At 42.0% G+C, this 20,062-nt stretch overlaps 1 protein-coding gene and 1 non-coding gene across 5 annotated transcripts in view; one reads left to right on the top strand and one right to left on the bottom strand.

Moving 5' to 3' along the window:
• Window positions 1-1,946: 1,946 nt before the first annotated feature.
• The window catches only part of ZMAT4 (zinc finger matrin-type 4), a 321,316-nt gene continuing 303,200 nt past the window's right edge, over window positions 1,947-20,062 (bottom strand). For 3 of the 4 annotated variants that reach the window (XM_070598793.1, XM_070598795.1, XM_070598794.1), the window contains exon 7: window positions 1,947-5,298. In XM_070598793.1, coding sequence (XP_070454894.1) covers window positions 5,283-5,298 — 16 coding nt within the window. In that variant the 3' untranslated portion in view covers window positions 1,947-5,282. The remainder of the gene's footprint in view (window positions 5,299-20,062) is intronic. The other variant, XM_070598796.1, reaches the window with a different exon arrangement.
• On the top strand, window positions 19,157-19,263 carry LOC139080164 (U6 spliceosomal RNA). Its single transcript, XR_011534444.1, has one exon. It is a non-coding gene; the product is annotated as a U6 spliceosomal RNA (small nuclear RNA).

Raw genomic sequence — 20,062 nt, 5'->3', positions numbered from 1 at the left:
AGTTTCCCTCTGCGTTTAGGAGTAATTGCGGGGGGTTTAAGTAGGGTTCTGGTCACCTGTTTCCACCGTCGCTCCTCTGTTGTGTTCTCGCTCCTGCCCTAGATGTGTGTGGATCCTCTGGGGGCATCCGTTGGAAGAAAGCCGCTTGCGGGTACTAGGCTGCCCGTCGGGGTCGGAGAGTTTTCACCTATTTCCACATCCTCCCGGAGGAAAGTCCGTCCGCCTTCCGATGTATAGTCGCGTGGGTGTCTCAGACGTCCTGAGATGCTGTCTGGATATCCTTTGTCAAGCGATAAGTGTCCAAATAATTGTAGACTCGAAGGGCGAGAGACAAAGAGGACTACTCACGGCGCCATCTTGGATCTTCCCTCTCATTCCGTTATTTTTGAGGTCAACCTAACAGAGTGTATTCTTTTCAAAATAGAAAAATATCCCTACTACCTTGCTTACACATATGTAGCATTAATAATCACCTTGGAACTAATATTAGGGAGGTTAATCACAGCCTCCCATTCTGAGCTTCTCAGAGACTATTACAGCCTGAGTCCCGGACTGACGGGAGACGGGGTTGACCCAGCATGGCGACTCTTTGGACTCTGAGCAATGAAATCGTTCGCATTAATGTTGTTATGCACACCTGTTAAACATCCCACCCAGCTGTGAAGACAGTTTCGAGAAATCGAGAATATACAATAAAAAAATTGATTTCAATAGAACATTTGGTCACTGAGTCGGCCACCACAAAAAAATCTTATGTTGCTCATTATTGATAGTTTTACAGTCAGACTTTTAATCATTGGAAGAGTGACAATTTAAGTAGAAAATGTGTTGGGAGTTCTCAAAATAGCAAGGATGCAAGAGGAGAATTCATTATTGTGTATAGCAATTTCACTTTTTTCTTTAATTAAAAAATAAATTTAGCAGCCAAATGTAGTACCTTGTATATTACTTCAACGTTCTGAAGTTGAATCAGCCCTTGCTGATCCTAGTGACTATCTGTGAAATGAGGGTCAAGCCTGGAGCTCAAAAACAACCACAGATGATGTGAAATTTTGGCATGTAACAGTAGTTTGTGGTAGATTTTTTTCCTTCACTCATATAATTTGAAGATTATAGAATGTTGTTTTTAAAGGTCAGAATGAATTGCTAATTAAGTTGAGTCTTTTGAAATTAGCAAATAAAACTGCTACTCAGAATACTGACTAAGGAGTAATTAATCATAAGAGAAAAAATGGCAGCAAAGTAGAGCCAGCGGTAAAATTATTTTTTAACTAGTTGCCATAGAGCCTTCAAATGACATTACTAAGAAACTGTTAGATATTAATTCCTGTCCTTTCTCTTTAGGCTATATTCTTTAAAAAAAAAAAAAACAACAACAAAAACAGTGTTCAACATTTTTCTAGGAAGACATAAACAAAGGTGGGTGTCCATCTGCACAACCTCTCTTGCAGGTGTTCAGAAATATATGGACTGGCTACGCCTATCCCCTCTATCTTTGCCAACATGTGAAGGAGTTAAGGGTTATATCATAGGCACAGCCTTAAACCCACTCTAATTAATTTTTAAATATAAATTATTGACAATTTTTGGCATTTTAATTATTACAGTACAAAACTACTTAACACATGCTTTAAAGCCAGTGTTGACCCCACCCCCGGCGCCCCACGCCCCGCCCTCCAGCTTTGAGAATATCTGCTTTACCATCTGCTTAAGAAAACATGTGCTTTTGCTTCTAGCTGCTTTTTGTTTCTCAGGTACCACCTTTGTCAGACTTGAGTTTGATGCTCTCAATCTATGCTGGGCCTCTCAGGATTTTCATTTCACATCGAGAGATTAAATTTAAAGCCAAATTTATCAACAAGAATATTACAATGAAATATCCAGATGGTTAATTTGGCATGCATATCTTAAACTAGACACAAACTAAGGCAGCATTTATAGAGAGATTTATATTTTTAAGCACTTGACATTTATTAAGTAGCTAATCCACACCACACACCTATGAGGTAGTTTAGCATGACTTGAGTATAAATAAATTAGGTAAGAAGCAGAAAAAGAATAAAACCTGTTCCCACAACAATATATTGATTAGATTCTTCTCATTCTGGTCACAAAAGAGTAACAATCAATTCTTTGTACAAGGTGGTCAAATGAACAATGAACATTTAGCTGGGATGGAATGTAGAGAGGGTAGTTATTTTATTACTCGACAGTTTAGAAAGGTTATTGTTTTGGCATTCTAATATGCTGTGCTCAGAAAGACCTCAAAGATCCATGATGGAAGAGGTGTAACCCTCCCCCGCCCAGGGCTCAAATTTCCCTGGGGGAGTATTAGCATCTTCCATCCATCTCGTTGGTCTGATTGGTCCAATAACCTCACCTCGGTAGAAAGGTATAAAGGCTCTTGCAATTTTAATTTATGTTTCTGTGTCATCTAAAAGGCAAATGAAAAACAAATCCTATTGGTCTTTGTAGTTAAGCAGTGCAGATGAGTTTTATTACTACTTTTATCAGCAAAAGGGCTCACTGTAGTCCTCTCTACTTAGCAGATTGCTTTATGATCATATTTATTAGTGCCCTGGGCTGGGGGGACTATGATAATGAAAGCTCATTAATTTGGGTTTTATGACCATGGCATTTGTGGCCACTGGCACTGGTGCTGGCCTGAAGCTTACCTCTGTACTTAAAGGAGAAAAGCTCTTTGCAAAGGAAGTGAATTGGGTAACTGGGACTGTAGGAGTATTTTAATTCTATGAGAAGACATAGACTATTTCAACCATTTTGCAAGTATCCTTTTAAATATAGAAATTGAGAGTAAAATATAAGGATGCTATCAGGCTTCTGTGTTATGTTCATTTTGAATTATTTTTCCCTCATTGGGTAAAACTTCAAATGGGCAGTAATTGGTTAATGTAGTGGACATTACTACAAGTACTCTGGAATAGTGAAAGTGCTTCAGATATTGATATTTGGATAGTCTCACTCTTTCAAATAGATGGGGTTCTCCCCTAGTTCCTCTGAATTGAGATTTTACAGGAAATTTCTGGACTCGTTCTTGTCTCTCCTGGAATCTCCGCTGCAACCAGGTGGTCCGACCAGAGCAGTTCCACGAGCCCAGGTCCGTGTGGGTCTCTTCCTCGCCGCAGGAATTAATTTGGTTATTTGAAAATATTTACCTTATATCTCACTCCCATTCGTTCATAACAAAATTAGAATGTAAGACATGACCGAATTAAACAAACATAACCATACCAAAAAAAAAAAGCACAGAAACAACAGCAAATAACCAGCTTCCCAAGTAGGGATGTTTCCACTTAAGACTTCCCCACACATCGGCAACATTCACAGGCTCTTCTTGTTTATAGCTGAATATGTCACCTCCACAGAACACTGGGATGATAATTATCTGCATGGGCAAAAATAAAGAATTTGGAAACAGACACAGAAAACCTCTGGGAGGGTGTTCACTTTCACTTGACAGGTTGCCAAGGAGTAATGGTATTTAGATGAAGAATTCTGAAATGATCTGATTATTATATCTGGAAGCTTCTCTATGAAGGCTTGGCATAGCCTCTCTGTAAAGTGAGATCTATGCTCATAGGCTCGTCTATATCAGGTTATTAAAAAAACCAAAAACACTTGAGAGTATGAGCTCACTCACTAAACACAAACAGAAACAAAGATTTTCTTTTCTTTTTTTTACTTGGACAGTGCTTATTTTACAGCAGAATTGACAAATAAAGCCTTATTTTACACATTCGAAGAAAAGTCATCACTGGAGGTTTGCAGCTCCATTGTGTGCTTTCCAAAACAGCAAAATAGATTCCTTCCCATCAAACCCTTCTTCCTTCCCACGGGACAGCAGGTGGTTGGTGTGGCTGCTTCTCTCTGCAGGCACAGACACGGGCAACCATGGTCCCTCCTGAGTGGGCCCTTGTCAAGGGAACGGTGCCAAATTTCAAACACCTTAATAACACCACCATGAATTGCGAAGTCATTTCACTTGTTGCTCACTGAGTTGCAACCACCTTAGCTCTCTGTGGAAAAACAATAGACGTTCAGAAAATCCTGACACCAGGAGATCGATTGCCTGTGGTCCCAACGTACAAAGGGCCACCCCAGTCAGAGCACTGAGAAGCATCATGAATAGAAGCCAACTATCCGTCTCTGCAGCCCACCTGCAGGACAGCAACTCCAGCCAGGATGGAGAAGAATTACACCCAGAGAAAGAGCTGTATGAGTTACGCTCATAGACCTTCCCCATCAGAGAGCAACAGTTTTCCAGTCTGCCATACTGGCCAGGGGCATTCTTTCCAAAGTGATGGAATCTTGGCTCAGCGAGAAACAGAGGACCAGGGAACCTCACCACACCCAAGGCTGTCATTTCTTCAGAACTTACTCACTTCTTTTCATTTATCAGTACCCCACGTTAAAGCTCACAACTCAGCCCAACTTCATAAGAAATATTCATTTCTTTCCCTCTCATTCTGGGGTTTATAACTCTTCTTTTGGATGCCTTTGGGAAAACATTTCATCAAGGTCAACAGCTGCTAAGACATTTTTGCCTAAGAGGATCATCATGCAGGCAAACTAATTCTTTTCCTAAGTGATTATTTTGGCAGCTTGTGAAGAGGACTTGGCTTAACCTTGAGAAACTGTTCTTTGAATGATCAGAAAAAAAAGATGAGGGTTCTTCCTTTATTCACGCTCTTCATGCTCCTTGTTCAGATGGCAAATCTGGCTCACATTTTTGAAGGTGAAATGAGAAGGACCAGTGTTTGTGTTCATTACGTATCTTCTACTAATAGTGATTTGTTCTGGTTCTGTGCATGTTGCCACCAATCAGGTTCAATATGATGAAAAAATAATGTTTTTTTCTTGATAGAAGTGGTTTACATCTCAATCATCAAGGATTTAATAGAATAATTATATGTTGAAGAAATCTAGAATAAATTGGAAATTTAGATTTTCCCACTGTCTTTAAGTTTGAATAATGCTCCCACTATTTGCTATAGGATTATAATTTAGAACATGTGCTAATGTATTATCAGGAAAGAAATTAAAAAATCCATCCAAATATCATAACTTACCACAAAATTAAAAAAAAGAAAGAAAGAAAGCTCATTCACTCTCCAAAACTAAAGTTAGTCATATGTTAATCTGTGAATCGTCATAAGAAATGTTCATTGTTCACGAAAGAATCCTCCTCTGGTGGTTGACAAGCAATTCTCCTCAGCAGAGAAATCCCGACAATTTTTCTCATTTCTTGATTGATGTTTTCACTACTTATTCTTCAGGCTATAAGAGAGAAGGGAACAGTCTTACCTTCTTCATAGTTATACATTCCAATCTCTCTCTCTCTCACTCACTCAATCTCTCCCCACCTCCCACATCGCGTTAGCCATCAAATTAAAATAAAGCTGAATTTATATGATGAATCTTTTAAGTTCTAAATAACCTGTGTATATAATAACTCAATTACCAATGTCATCTCCGTGTATGTAGAAGGAGATATATGTCTCTATCCTGTCAATCCAGACACTAAATTCACTCTGAAAGTTCTTAAAATGAAAGTAACAAGTTGATTTTTATTTATGGCGTACTGCGTAGACCCATCTTTAGGTTTCAGGTATAACTACATTTGAACATTCTTGTTAGGAGAGGAAAACAAAATTATAGCATTTAGATTTCAAATTATTACAAACCTCAATCTCAATTCACTCCGAATTTTTTTCTGTTGGATAAGTAGGAAAAATTGCTTCTGGTTTTGCTCTCAAAAAGTATAGATTTAAATCAAATACATAACTAATTTTTATAGAGTTTTTAGTTTTGTTTTTGCTTTCTGGTAAGAAGATACTACCATTTGTGGCATGCCTATCAGGTGCAAGAATTTCACATTTATTTTACATTATAATTTAATCTCGACAACCACCTTTAAAGTGGATGTCATTTCTCCCTATTCTAAAGGTGGGAATACTGAGGCTTAAATTGGCTAAGGTAATGGCACAACATCATAGAGCTGATGTTAATGGGTGCAGTTGAACCTGAAAAAGCTCAAAATCAGCAGGCAAAGAGCTTGTTGACACTACGTGCAGGGGATTTCTCTCACGCTATTGAAGATGTCCTCTGGCTGCAATGAGGCTGCCAAAACAGTATCTTCCAGTAGTCAACTATTAACCCTAAAGCTATCTTTTGTGCGGAGGGTGGCAAAAGTGGTGGAGCAGGTAAGAATCCTTGCGTAGATTTTCATCTCCCTCATCACTAAGATCTAAATATTTCAATGGAAGTCCAGTAAACGAAAATTCACAACCTACACAGAAAAATTCTATTACTTGCCTAGAAACACAGCGTATCTTGAAATTTTATTTTCCACAAAAAGTGCTGTCATGGAATATTCTTAGGATATAGATAAGAATGTGAATGTTGACAATATAATGCAGCCCAAAAGAAAATGGAGACTACAGGCATTGTTTTGTAAATAGCTTTGAAATTTTTCCTTGGAGTGGCCCTGGTAACCACAGCCACTTTTTAATAGTTGTTATAAAAAGAAAAATCCTGTTTTAGAATCTCATATTCCATTTCTTCTAGCGCTCGGTCATGACCTAAGGAAATTCTACAGTCGTTGTCATCTTCATGAATTAATGTGACATAAATGTTGGAAGTTCTCACTGAGCAAACAAGGGTAATCTCATTTTTATAAACTGCAAAGATGAACACTTTTCAAATTAAAATGAGTTTGAAGTGCAGTATCCCCATGTAATAGGAAGAAGACCAAACATATGCAGCTGAGCAATCTTCTGTCATGATTAAATCGTTAGAGGAAACTAGAAGAAAGTTGTTTAGTTTTTAAACTTATAGTAAAAGTGGTATATTAAGAAATTAATCCCATAATAAGGAAAAAATATCACATTATTCCTTTTTATAGTCAGTATAATTATTCAAATCCTTTCTGAACACATAGAAGTAATGACAAATTAAAATGCCTTTCAATTCCATACAGCTTTTACAATTATTCATCTGTTACTGTTATTATGGCTGGAGAGGCTCCGTCATATTTTAGTTAGCATCCCATCTGATACAAAAGAACATGGAAAATTTTACTGCTATTAATAAATATGGGGCCATTCAATCCAAGAAGAAAATTCTTTTTCATCTGAGAGATAAGTTGCATAATTCATGTATTTGCAGAAATTTCTTTAAATAGAAAATTGAAGAAAGGCATGGGGGAAAAAAGAATTCATTACATAGTTTCCATTTGTGGTGAGGGACAGTCTTTGTTCTCAGAGAGTCTTAAATTTGATTCGACTTGAAGAGACAATTTCGATTGCGCTGTATACATACCAATCATACTCATAGAGTTCATTTTATTTTCGACATACATCATCATAAAAATGACGACAACACAGTTTCTGTTTTGCTTTCTAAAGAAGAAAACACTGGAACTGAAGGCTACTAGGCACTTTACTTGGGGTCTTGGAATGCAGTTAGAAAAACTGTGGAAGGGGTACCTCTGCCTTCCAAAAGGAGAAGTTTCCGTTTCAAGGTATCGTGAGGCTACGCTGAATTTCTGTGAGCTCCAGCCCCTGTCGGAGCTCCTGTCATACAGAGGGACATGACATGACGGCCTTGCAGCACCATCCTGCATGCCAAGATCCCAAACCGGATGCAAATCACTTCTCCAGGACTAGTTAAGCAAAAAAGCTTCCCTTTCCACTAGTCGCCCCTGTCACTGTTCTGACCTGAATCCAGAAGAGGGAGATGCTTGGAATCTGGGTACGAGATAGAAAGATTAGGTAGACGAGTAGTAGTCTCATGGTAAAGACTTCTTAACACCTGGCGAGGAGTCTTAAGTACTGAAATTAAACTGGTCTCATCAGTGAAAAGGACCAGTAGTGTGTATGGCCTTCCTGAGATGATCATCAAGGTGAGGGAGAGGCGCGGAGAAAGCATTCTGACCAAGTGTGTTTGAAGGTGGTGACGAGAGAAAAATTTAGTGATTGATTTGTCCCATGCTGAATTTAAACACTTCAATTAACCAATTAAAACACAAAGCAGAATCTCGTCAGCCTTTATCAAGTCCAGTTTCTGACAGCCAGGGAGAAAGTTTACAGTGACATGAAAAACGCAATTGTGAACCATGACATACGTGAAATGATACGGCCAGAATGTGTTAGATGAGGAGTTATGTCCCAGACCTTTTCCACAAACATGTTGCTAAACAGTCACGACTTTGAACTTGCTCTAAACTTACTGCCTGAGATGTGCCATGGAAATCATCCAAGGACTTGTCACCTTTGCCCAATTTATTAAGATAGTACAGTGATAAACCAAATTAAATTATATTTCTAAAATTGAACATCTCCCAGTTTCTATTCTTCCTTTTCATGCATTCCCTAACTTGGCAAATGAGAATTCAAGGCAGATATGCAGTGCTCTCCCAAGCTTGTTCCTGTTCTGCCTCGCCCCATCACCCAATCAACCACAAATCTTACTAGCTTCCTATTTCATTCCTAATATGTCCGTTCCTCTGCATCGCCTGCCCATGCCCTATTCCAGGCCCTTGCCATGGCACCGGCCTTCTATCTGGATCTTTGCAACCAGCTCTGCGGCTTCATCACCCTGGCGTGTGTTGAGGTGCTTCACTGGGTTCCCATCACTTACAAGAGAAAATACAACACACACAGGTCATTTGTGATGCGACCGCTGCCTTCTCCTCCAGCTCTATCTTTGTGTCAGTCACTCCCCCAATCACTCTAAGCTCCGATCACAGAGAATTGCTGGAGCTTTCTGGACTCACCATGCTCTCACGTGCTTCTACGGTTCGCACAGTCTCTTCCTTCTGCTGGGGAGCTCCTCCCCCAGCCCTTTACTTTTCCAGCTTCTCTCACTCTCTTCACAGAAGCATGCTTCCTTAAGACATCCCTTCCTGAATTTATCTTGACCCAACAAAATGTATTTGGAGTATTTTGAGCAGCCACTTGGGGGTAAAGAACAAAACCTCCAGAAAATACCCAAGCTACAGGAAGTGATCAGTGAGCTGCTATGCTTAAAACAAAGAGTGAAATGTGCTTTGCTTCTGATGAGGGTGAATGGCAGGGGAATGAGGGGGTTGGGGAAGAAAGGGGAGAAGAGAGGAGAATGTGGGAGGAGGGGATGAGGCAAAGAGAGACTGGAACAGGAAGATGGCTTTGTTCTGTGCTATCTCTGTACGACTCCCAAATCTTCTAGAGTTATCTAAACAAATAAAATACTCACAAAGAGTTCATTATTAGTGAAGTCTATGTAGTCTGATTATAGGAGGGAAGAGAAGCACTCAAAGTGATGGGAGAGAAAGATGCAGAAAGACCACAAGACATGGGAGTTAAAAGTGCAGGCAGGGCTTTGGGTCCTAACAGATTGTTGTCTCCTTTGTTGGGTAGTCCTACGCCAGTCCAAGACGGCTGAAAGCGGGCTGGGGTTCAGCTGACACCTCGGGCATCTGGGCAACACAAGACGAATTTCTCCAAGTCCTTCTTGGAAAAACAAATCCCGTATATTTATAACCCACTGAATAAAGAAATAATTTAAGAAAATTCAGGCTAATTAAGAGAAAAGTTAGATATTGTGAACATTCAAGAAATTGTGAATATTGAAAGGCACAGAATACTCAAAATGAATGCAGCCCTGTCACTTCCTAATACACGTTGACTACCGAAATTGACAAGAATGATTTGTAATTAACTTACCAGAACACCTAAGAAAATAAGCCTCCTCTACTCATATAGAATTTGCATTGTTGATATGCAAATGAATGCTCCTGATGTGCTTAAAAACAATTTATTCCCCTTAGAAGGCAAATATTCTCTTTATAATCTTGTTTACACTATTCGTTTGCTTTGCAGAACATTTTTCATAAAGTCAGAAAATAATGAAATGTCAGAAGCAGAAGGAACCCCAGGGATCATGCAGGGAAGTCCAATGTCCTCATTTGACAGACGAGAAACTCGATGGAGCCCCTGGCACACCCATATACCCTCCGCATTCCCAAGGCCTGCACCAGCCCACCCAGCCCCTTATTCGTGGGACTCCACCCCTCCTACACTGGGGTTCTAGCAACAGCTGAGGCAGACGCAAACAGAGCAAGCAGCCTGCAAAGTGCTGGGCTGTGGGACATCATCAGGACCCACTGACCCCCCCGGACTGAAGTGAAAAAGTCCAGCACCCCTTTTCCAATCACTCATAGAACTGGAGGCCCGGCTGCTCCCTGTTTGTTTCTGAGCCTCAGCTTCTACTGTTTTTGTTTTTTTTTTTTTCCTGCAGAAAATCTGTCCCGACTCCCTCTTTCCCGACTCCATCCTAGTCAGGTTCCATCCTAAGTGCTTCCCTCCACTGATTCCCTAACCAGGTCATATTGCCATCTTTTGTTTACTGTCGATCCCCACTTCAAAGAAGCATGGGACCATCTCTATATCTGTATTTTCAATGCTTGGTATAAGGCCTGACACAGAATCGATGCACAGCCTTCCCCAAGTGAGCGCATGAGGGAAACCAGAAAGGGAATCAATCGCCGCATTGGGAAGAAGCCTAAGTCTCGGATACTCACATTCCTCATTTCCTGTCCTATCCCAGGCAAGTCCATTCCCATCCTGCATTTTCAGAGAAGAACAACAATTGAGTATTCAAAGCTTCTCTGTCTCTGTCTCTATTCTTTTCTTTGTTTTTTTTTGCCAAGGCAGATTTGCCCTGAACTAACATCTGTTGCAAATCTTTCTCTTTTTGCATGTGAGCCACCACTAAAGCATGGCCACTGATGAATGGTGTAGGTCCACACCCAGGCCACTGAACCAAGGCCTCTGAAGCAGAGCACACCAAACTTAACCACCAGGCCACCGGGGCTGGCCCTGTGTCTTTATTCTTCTCTTCTTCTACTCTTCTTCTCATAGATTCAAAGGGCTTGTGATTTAACGTTAGAAAACTCAGTTCTAAACTCCAGTAATTTCAGAATGGGGGCTGGCCATGCCGGAAAGAACAATCATGTGATCAGCTGGTTGAGGTTTTGAGCCAAATGATATTAGCCCAAGCTCTGTGGAGGGGAGGGGGCTGGAGATGGAGTTCAGTCACACGGCCAATGATTCAATCGATCCTGCCTGAGCGACACAACCCCAATAAAAACTCTGGACACAGAAGCCCAGTTAAGCTCCCTTGTTGGTGAACACATCAATGTGGCTGGGAGGGTGGTGGTGCCTCCTGATTCCACAAGAAGGGGGCCCATAATCTCTGCATTTGGGACTCTCCCAGACCTTGCCCTATGTGTCTTTTCTGGTCCTGATTTCTATCCTTTATAACAAAACTATAATCACAAATCCAGCGCTTTCCTGAGTTTTCTGATTCCTTCCAATGAAGGTCAAATCTGAAGAGGTGGTGAGAAGCCTGGAATTTGTAGTCACTTGATCAGAAGCGTGGGCCTGGGAATCCCCAAAGCTTGCTGCTGGAGTCTAAAGTGAGGTGGAGGGCTATGCCCTTAACTTGTGAAGTCTTTGCCAGCTCCAGGCAGCTGGTGCCAGATTTGCATCGCAGTGTTGCAGCAGCAAACCTACTGATTCCTCTTCTGTGTTTTAGTGGGCAGAGCCCAACCCCACTCCCCCGTGGGGCAGGCACTGAGCCAGTTCAAGTGCTGGCCGGGAGCTTCTCTGTAGTGGAGCGTATCGCAGAAGCAGCTCAGTAGTTGTCAGAGAATGAGCTCTACCATCAAATACTGGATCTCGAATTCCAGACCCAGCACTCACTAGCTCTGTGACATTTATCTTAGTTTCCTGCTCCATCAGATGGAGATGACACAATAATAGCATAGACCTCACAGGGCTGCTGTCAAGATTAAATGAGTTAATACACCGACATATCATGTACCTCATACATATGGAGCAAATAAATGTTGTCTCACTATTATTATTATTAATATTTACTCTGCTACATGGGCTCCTGTTTAGGCTAAGACTATTAATGAGTCTTATGTAATTGGCAGAAACAGAGACAGAGTGTTGCAGTGAGAAAGGCCTTCCAGATCCCAGGGGCAGCTCTGGTTCCGTGTTTCCAGGGCCGGTGAGAAATCATGGGAAACAACAGAGCGTGGCAGAAAGATGGTGGGGGTGGGGGGAATGCTAATATTGGACGAGTTCACAATGTCCCCTCCTGCAAAAAAGGCTAAAATGATCTAGACTACACCGTCTGCTATGGTACCCAGTAGTCATATATTGCTATTTAAATGTAAAATAATTAAAATGAAATCAAACTGAAAATTGAGCTCCTCAGTCACACCAGCCACATTTCAACTGCTGCACAGGCACATGTGGCTGGAGGGTTCTGGATTGTATAGCACAGACATAGAACATTCGCATCATCACAGGACAGTGCTGATCTAGAGCCATCAAGTGCCTGAAATTGGATGTTTTGAAATATAAATCAGAATACTTTTTAAAGGAAAGTTCTATAACCATGTAAAATCTGTTAATTTCCCCCAAATATAAAATAAAATGAAGAAAAACAATGGGTGTATTCATGGAGAGACTGACCACTATTATGTTCAAATAATCTGTACCTGTCTCTCAAACATTTCAGTGCCTCTAAGCTTAGGGATCAGGAAAGGGGAAATGTCTGAACTCCCCTTCAGCTCATGTGCAAATGTCCTGGGGTACACACCTTTTGACTACCTGGATACCTGGAGGCCAGCAATTCCAGCTGACTCCTAGTATACAAAGATCAGCAATTATAGGAGTAGAAAGCTACCCCCCAAAAGCTGACCCTAAAGGATGATCAGAAGAAGCAAAGGAACAGGTTGGCAAAAACACGTGTTGGTGGGGTGCCTGGTGAGGTCAGAGGGAAGAGAAGGACTGGGAATCCAAGTGACAAAAACTGAAAGCAAATACCATGTGAGGCAGATTGCTGAGAAGGGGACTGAGAAATACGGTGGGATGGGATGTTGCCAGTTGCAGAGGGGAGATGCCAGGCTGTGATAGAGAGGAGGGGGGCAGGAAGCTAATGGAGGAGACTTGGGGGTCTCTGCCAACACATGGGCCACTGAGGAGTCACAGGGGACTCTGGTACCCGGGCTGGCCTGCTGGTGGTAAAAATAGGACTAACGTGATAATGCAATTTTTGTAACAAATTATTTGACAATTATATTATTATCAAAACCCCAAAACATTATGTGATGGAACAAGAGAACTCAGAAAGAGCATTAAATTAGGATCTAGGCCTGGCTTTACACTAAATGGCTACACTGCAAGTGTAGCTTCATCTCCCCAATTTCCTCATCTATCAACGAAGAAATGCACACAGCCATTCTCTAGGCGTTCTCACCTCCAACAGGCTGAAATCCTGTGGCCGGGCCAAGGTCACTGCAGCACAGAGAGACTCAGTCCTTTAAGTTGTTCAATTCCAAGTTCAGCAGTTTTCTGTCAGCCCCGTCTAAATTATCACAAACTCCAAAATGAGAAATCCACAGATAGAGAGGATTCTATACTTTCTTTTCCTTTCTTTTTTCTTCCCTTCTGGCTCAGAGTTTATTTGCTAACCAGCACCCACCACAAACACAACCAAACCTTTAAACAGATGTCCAAATCCACTACTGAAAGCTGTCAACACATTTTGCAAACAGAGCCAAACTCTGTCTTATAAACATGCTGACAGACCAAGGAAGAGGATCAAGAAAGCCAGCAGGTGCTCATGGAGAGTCTCTGGGAGACGTGATCTGGGGCAGCACCTTCCAGGACACCCAAGTCTGGACCAAAACAAAACAAAACAAAACATACCACAAAGGGCAGCAGTGTTTCTAGTGTCTGTGGTGGCAAACTTAATGGTGTGGAGACAATTCAACCACATCTAGGAATCATCCTAGTAAAAATCCACTGTGATCCTCCACTCGATAACTATGCTCTCCATATTGTCCCCACAGGGCATCTGCAGTGCAGAGTGGGGTACACTGGTGTGGAGTCTGGAATCCTGGTGCCACTTGACACCATCTAAATCATGTGATCTAAATCATGTGACTGACAGAAAATGACTCAACCTCTCTGAGCCCAACTTCTCTATTCACTAAACCAGGGATAAGACATCTGAGCATAAGACTTTTGTAAGGAACAATTAGGTTAATGAAAACCCTTTGTAAGTGTTTTACCATTACTGGAAAAGCTATTCAAATTATAACTTTCTATAATAATATGACTTTACTACTCCTTAAAGCCTACTTTACACATTTTAATTGAGGTAGCATAGTGGGAATAACGCATTAGCCGACCGCAGCATTAGCCACGGTGTGCTGCTAGAGCGAAGCTCTTCACCAGGACTTCCAAGCGCCCAAGGACAGGGTCCAACATACTTGACCATTGGAAACAAGATGTTTATCAGGCTGGGGGTGCTGGACACTTTGGCCTAAGTAGTCGAGAACTGCAAAGGGCAATGAAGCCGGTGGTGACGGGGACGGAAGGGCAGGGAGATGCCACAGGGATGATTTGCATTTCTGCAGGGGAGGGGCAGTTAAAATATATTTTCCCTTTCAAAACGTGTTCTTGACCGGCAGTAATGAACTTGGGGATCTGGCTGAGGAGATTGTCAAGCCATGTTGAAGGTGCCATCTGGCTGCTTCTGGCTGCTTATAGTAAACTGCAAGAGTGACAAATTGCAGGAAGAACTATTAAATAAGAAGGAACCAAGACTTGATGATTTTGAACATCCTCAGCCTCTCTGGACAGCAAAAGAGGCTAAAATTAAGAAATGGCTTCCAAGTACTGTCAAGAAAATGTGGTCTAGAGATAAAGCTAAATGAGACTACATAACCCTTGATTAAGACTTCCAAGAGATCAAATGATCAGACAGTTACTGGGTCCCACACAGGGTCTTAAAAGAGATTAAGGGTGTGCCTTATAGGTTGTCTCAAAGGAAAAATAGGGCCTCCAGGAAGTGAAAGGGCATGTCTCTCAGCTTTTTCAACAGGATCCAAAGCTAGAGAAAAGCTTTCCTCAAAGAGATTTGTGGATGTGACTTATTTTTAGTACAGTGAACCCCAATAACATTCACAGAAATCCTACAGAGGTTTTGAGAAGATGGTATCAGCTGAAACACTACCATTTTGGAATGAAAGACGTAGAAGCAGTACACAATGAAAAGAGACCAATAGACTCCAGAAATTCTACTGGCAACAAGCAGGCCAACCAAACCACTTGGGTGCAAGTATGTGCTAGCTTTCATGAAAAAGGAAGGAGGACTCAGAGGGCAGACCAAGGTAAGCAGTCTCTGAAGAGGCTTCCAAAGGTCCCTGCATCCTGGCATGATCCCCTCCCCTTGAGTGTGCCTGGATCTGGTGACTTGTTTCTAACAAATAGAGTATGAACAGTTTTTTTGCAAGATTAGGTTATAAAAGACTGTGATTTCCATCTTCTTCCCACACTCTCTTGCTCTCTTGCTTGCTCAGATCGTGGCGAGCTGCCTATGCCCAGAAATGCCTGTGGTCAGTATTTATTGAGGAATGGAGATTCTCATTCTAACATCTCACAAGGAACCAGATCCTGCCAACAACTTCTTGAGTGAGATTCCAAGCAGGTTCACCTCTACTGCAGCCTTGACTGGAGCCTTAGGAGAAACGCAGAGCCCGAGAGCCCAGTTACGCCAGGCCTGGATTCTTGGCCCAGAGTCACTGTGAGATAATAAATGTCATTTTAAGGCACTGTGGGGGACTGGAATTGGCTACCCCAAGATATGTCTTTTAGGAATGAGGATTATTTCAGGCTGGTTACTTTTAAAAACTGCAGACAGGAAAGAAACTCTGAAAAGTAGAATTTACTTACCCTTTGTAAGAGACATTTACATTTGTAAAGGAAATCTCCATCTATAAAGGTGTCTCCCTCTCTGTACCAGGAAGAAGGGGTCTGACCTTATCTCTAGAAGCTCTTATCAACGTGGAAGGCAAGGACTTAAATCTGCATAATAACCTGACTCTTGTTTACTGTACTTGTCTGGTGATCTCCATAACTGGCCCTCCCGCCCCCCGCCCCCAACATCCTCCTTTGCTTTTAGCTGAAGGTAGTGTTTAAGGGGAGAACTTCTGCCACTTTGGTGAGTTGCTCAGGTTGCCTGAGCCTCTCCCATGTATACGTGTTATAAAGCTTTGTTGAATTTTCTCCTGTTATTCTGTCTCATGTGAATTTAACTCGTTGTTCATCCAGAAGGACCCAGAGCGGGTAGAGAAAATGTCTTCCTCCCTTACAGCACAAAGTTTAGGGGTAATTTATTTAGCAATAATAGTTACCTAATGTTCAGTGTTATGAACTGAATTGTGTCCCCTCCTTGCAATTCATATGTTGAAGTTCTAACCTCCAGTACCTCAGAATGTGAACTCATTTGGAAATAGAGTTATTGCAGATGTAACTAGCTAAGATGAGGTCACACTGCAGTGGGGTGGCCTCTAATCCAATATGATCAGTGTCCTTATAAAAAGGAGAAATCTGAACACAAGGAGATGCATATGGGGAGAATGCTGTGTGAATATTGGAGGTCTGCTGCCACCAGCCAAGGAACCAGCAGAAGTTAGGAGAAAGGCCTGGAACGCATCCTCCCCTAGCACCTTCAGACAGAGCACGGCCTTGCCAACACCTTGATCTCAGAATTCTAGCCTCCAGAACTATAAGACAATAAATTTCTGCTGTTTAAGCCATTTAGTTTGTGGCACTTTGTTATGGCAGCCCAAGAAAACTAATGTTGTCAGTAAATGGGAGAAAAGTGTTATTATGGTGTATCAGGTAGGAGGACAGCAATCCAAGAATGATCTGCCATGATCCCAGTAGTCCCCTGAAACACCGACAGCCCCATGCTAAATCTAGCAGAAACATCCTACGTGTCCCTCTTCAAATGCCATCACCACAGGGCTCTTCTGATCACAGGAGAAGTCTCAGGGCCAAAGCAATGAGTCACCCAGGTGGGCATGCCCCTCGAATCGGGACCTTCTTCACACACCTCAAAAAGGTAAGTGGGGTAGAGCAGCAAGAGAGAAACAGCAGAGCTGAACCCTGAGGCCCAGTGAGAAGCATGGTCAACATCAGGAGAACCCGCCCGTGTGCATCTCCCCTCCTCTATAGATTTGCTTCTGAAAAAAAGTAGAGAATTTGACTCTCTTTTGTGTAAATTAATTTACAGCACTAGCTGACCCATTTAAAGAACCATGGGATGAATCATTTTAACAGGAGAAAATCGTCTTCCAATGTACCTCTTACATAAGCTTGGGCTCTATGGAGAAGCACATGCCAGCTCCACTCTGAATGTGGCTGAGTGGTCTCCAAGGCGCCAAGATCCATCAATTCTCAAACTCTATACACTTTCGCTTTCAATTAATAAATAAAAAGAAATTGATTATGGAAAATTCAGGACTGAAAAACAGACATTCATTAAAATTCATGCTGACTGCTCTCATCCAGTGCTGGCAAGAACTGGTGGGAAAGAAAATCCTTTTTTTGTTGACTTTGTTAATACTTGAGAAGAAAGATTGAAGAAATGAATTACATTCCAGTGGTCCTCAGAGGGAAGCAGCGATTCCTGAGGTAGCATAATTATCTGCTTCTAGCCTGTGACCTTTACTCCTTGGTAACTAACAGAGAGGGCAAGGGAGAAGGGGAGCCGGGGCTCTCCGAGGCTCCACGTGAGCTGTAAGGGCCAGGAAGTGCTCTGCTCCTAACCGACTGCTACACAAGTCTAGGTTTGTGCGGCGTATAAAGCTGCACTGAAAGATGGCTCCACGCCAATTCTGCCAGACCCTCTGAACAGACTCAGACAGATCCCAGACCAGGGCCTGATCTGAGTTGAGCAGAATTTTTAAAAGCATTTCACACACACACCTAACGTGGAAAAAATATGGAGATGCAATCATGATAAGGAGTGCCATTTCTCAAGGTGCATCATTTGCAACATTTTGATTAACTCCCGTTTCTGAACGGCAAAGCAGCGTATGTTAATAAACAGCAAGCTCCAATTAGACATCTGTGCATGCAATCTAAATGGAACCCGTGGCTGGCTCGCGTGTGGTGCCAGTTTTCCCACAGTCTGCGTGTGCGGGATCTGGCCTGGGGGTTGCGAAGAAGGTTTCCAGGGATCTCCTGAAGCACCGGGCATTTAACTCCTGTGAGCATACAGAACCCCCACTGTTCTCTCGTTGATGTTGTTTCTTTCCTCCTTGGCCTCTCACACAGGTCTCACGATCTGACTCCCTGACCAAAATTCAGTCATTTCCCATTTAGCAGCCACCCCCTGATTGTAGGAGAGTATTGACCTGGCTATTTGGAAAAGAAGGAAACCACCGGGGTGAAAAGGACGTGGATCTTGGGCCACATGGATCTGGATTTGAACTGAAGCCTTGCTGTTTACTGAGGATGTGACTTGGGGAAATTATTTCAGTTTTCACAGCCCAGTCACCTCATCTGAGAATGGGAATACTAATATTAGTCCCATTAAAGCAGACACTGTTGTAATGTGCAGAGGCCACAGTAGGAAATCAAAGTGGCAAAAATCTATGCCTTATATTTTAGCAAGGAGAAACTGGCAATGAATGAGAATAAGTAAACTATACGGTATGATGGGAGGCAATAAGGACTACGAGGCAAAATAAAGCAGGGCCGGGACATGGAGGATGTGGGAACAGAAGCTGCAGCTTTTAAGCATGGTCAGAGAAACTGCCAGTTGGTGTGTGGTTGTTAGGGGAAGAGCAGGCAGAGGGATCAACAAGTACAAGAGCTGAGGTAAGAACTCTCGTGAGGTCTCCAAGGAGGAGCAAAGAGGTCCACGTGGCTGGAGCCAAAGGCAGACAGGTGAGAAGCCGGGAGAGGGCAAAGAGCTAACTGGAGGCAAGAAGGTCCAGGTATGTGTGAGGCCTTGTAGGCCATTGTGCAGACTTAGGCTTTTATGGAACAAGATGGAAAACCATTAGTGTGCTTTCAACCAAGGAGTGGCCTAATGGTTAAGGATTTAGTGAGTTAGAAGATGAAAACAAAGGCAAAGATGAAGAAGCAGGGAAGAGGGAGGAGAGGGAAGAGCAGGAAGAGGAGGAAAAAGAGGAGGAAAAAGTGGGGAAAGGAGAAATGATGTGAAATACTTAGCTTATCTCTTGGGACAGGCAGGTGCTTTAAAAATGCTATTTTGAGTGCTCGCTTCGGCAGCACATATACCAAAATCGGAACGATACAGAGAAGATTAGTATGGCCCCTGCACAAGGATGACACGCAAATTTGCAAAGCGTTCTATATTTTTATGAAAATTGACTATTCTTTTTCACCATTCACAAAAATAAACTCAAAATGGATCAAAGACCTAAAGGTAAGACCTGAAACCATAAGCCTTCTAGAAGAAAATATAGGCAGAACACTCTTTGACATCAGTATCAAAAGGATCTTTTTGGACACCATGTCTTCTCAGACAATGGAAACAATAGAAAGAATAAACAAATGGGACTTCATCAGACTAAAGAGCTTCTTCAAGGCAAGGGAAAACAGGATTGAAACAAAAAAACAAACCACCAATTGGGAAAAAATATTTGCTAGTCATATATCCGACAAAGGGTTAATCTCCATAATATATAAAGAACTCATACAACTCAACAACAAAAAATCAAACAACTCAATCAAAAAATGGGCAGGAGACATGAACAGACATTTCTCCAAAGAAGATATACAGATGCCAATAGGCACATGAAAAGATGTTCATCACTGATCATCAGGGAAATACAAATCAAAACTACACTAAGATATCACCTTACACCCATTAGAATGGCAAAAATAACCAAAACAAAAAGTCACAAATGCTGGAGAGGTTGTGGAGAAAAAGCAACCCTCATACACTGCTGGTGGGAATGCAAACTGGTGCAGCCACTATGGAAAACAGTATGGAGATCTCTCAAAAAATTAAAAATAGAAATACCATATGACCCAGCCATCCCGCTACTGGGTATCTATCCAAAGAACTTGAAATCAGCAATTCCAAAAGTCCCATGAACCCCTATGTTCATTGCAGCATTATTTACAATAGCCAAGGAGGGTGAGGGCTGGGCACA

This window comes from Equus przewalskii, chromosome 28 (assembly GCF_037783145.1).
Source record: "Equus przewalskii isolate Varuska chromosome 28, EquPr2, whole genome shotgun sequence".
Taxonomy (NCBI): domain Eukaryota; kingdom Metazoa; phylum Chordata; class Mammalia; order Perissodactyla; family Equidae; genus Equus; species Equus przewalskii.
This window is presented reverse-complemented; position numbering and strand designations above follow the sequence as displayed.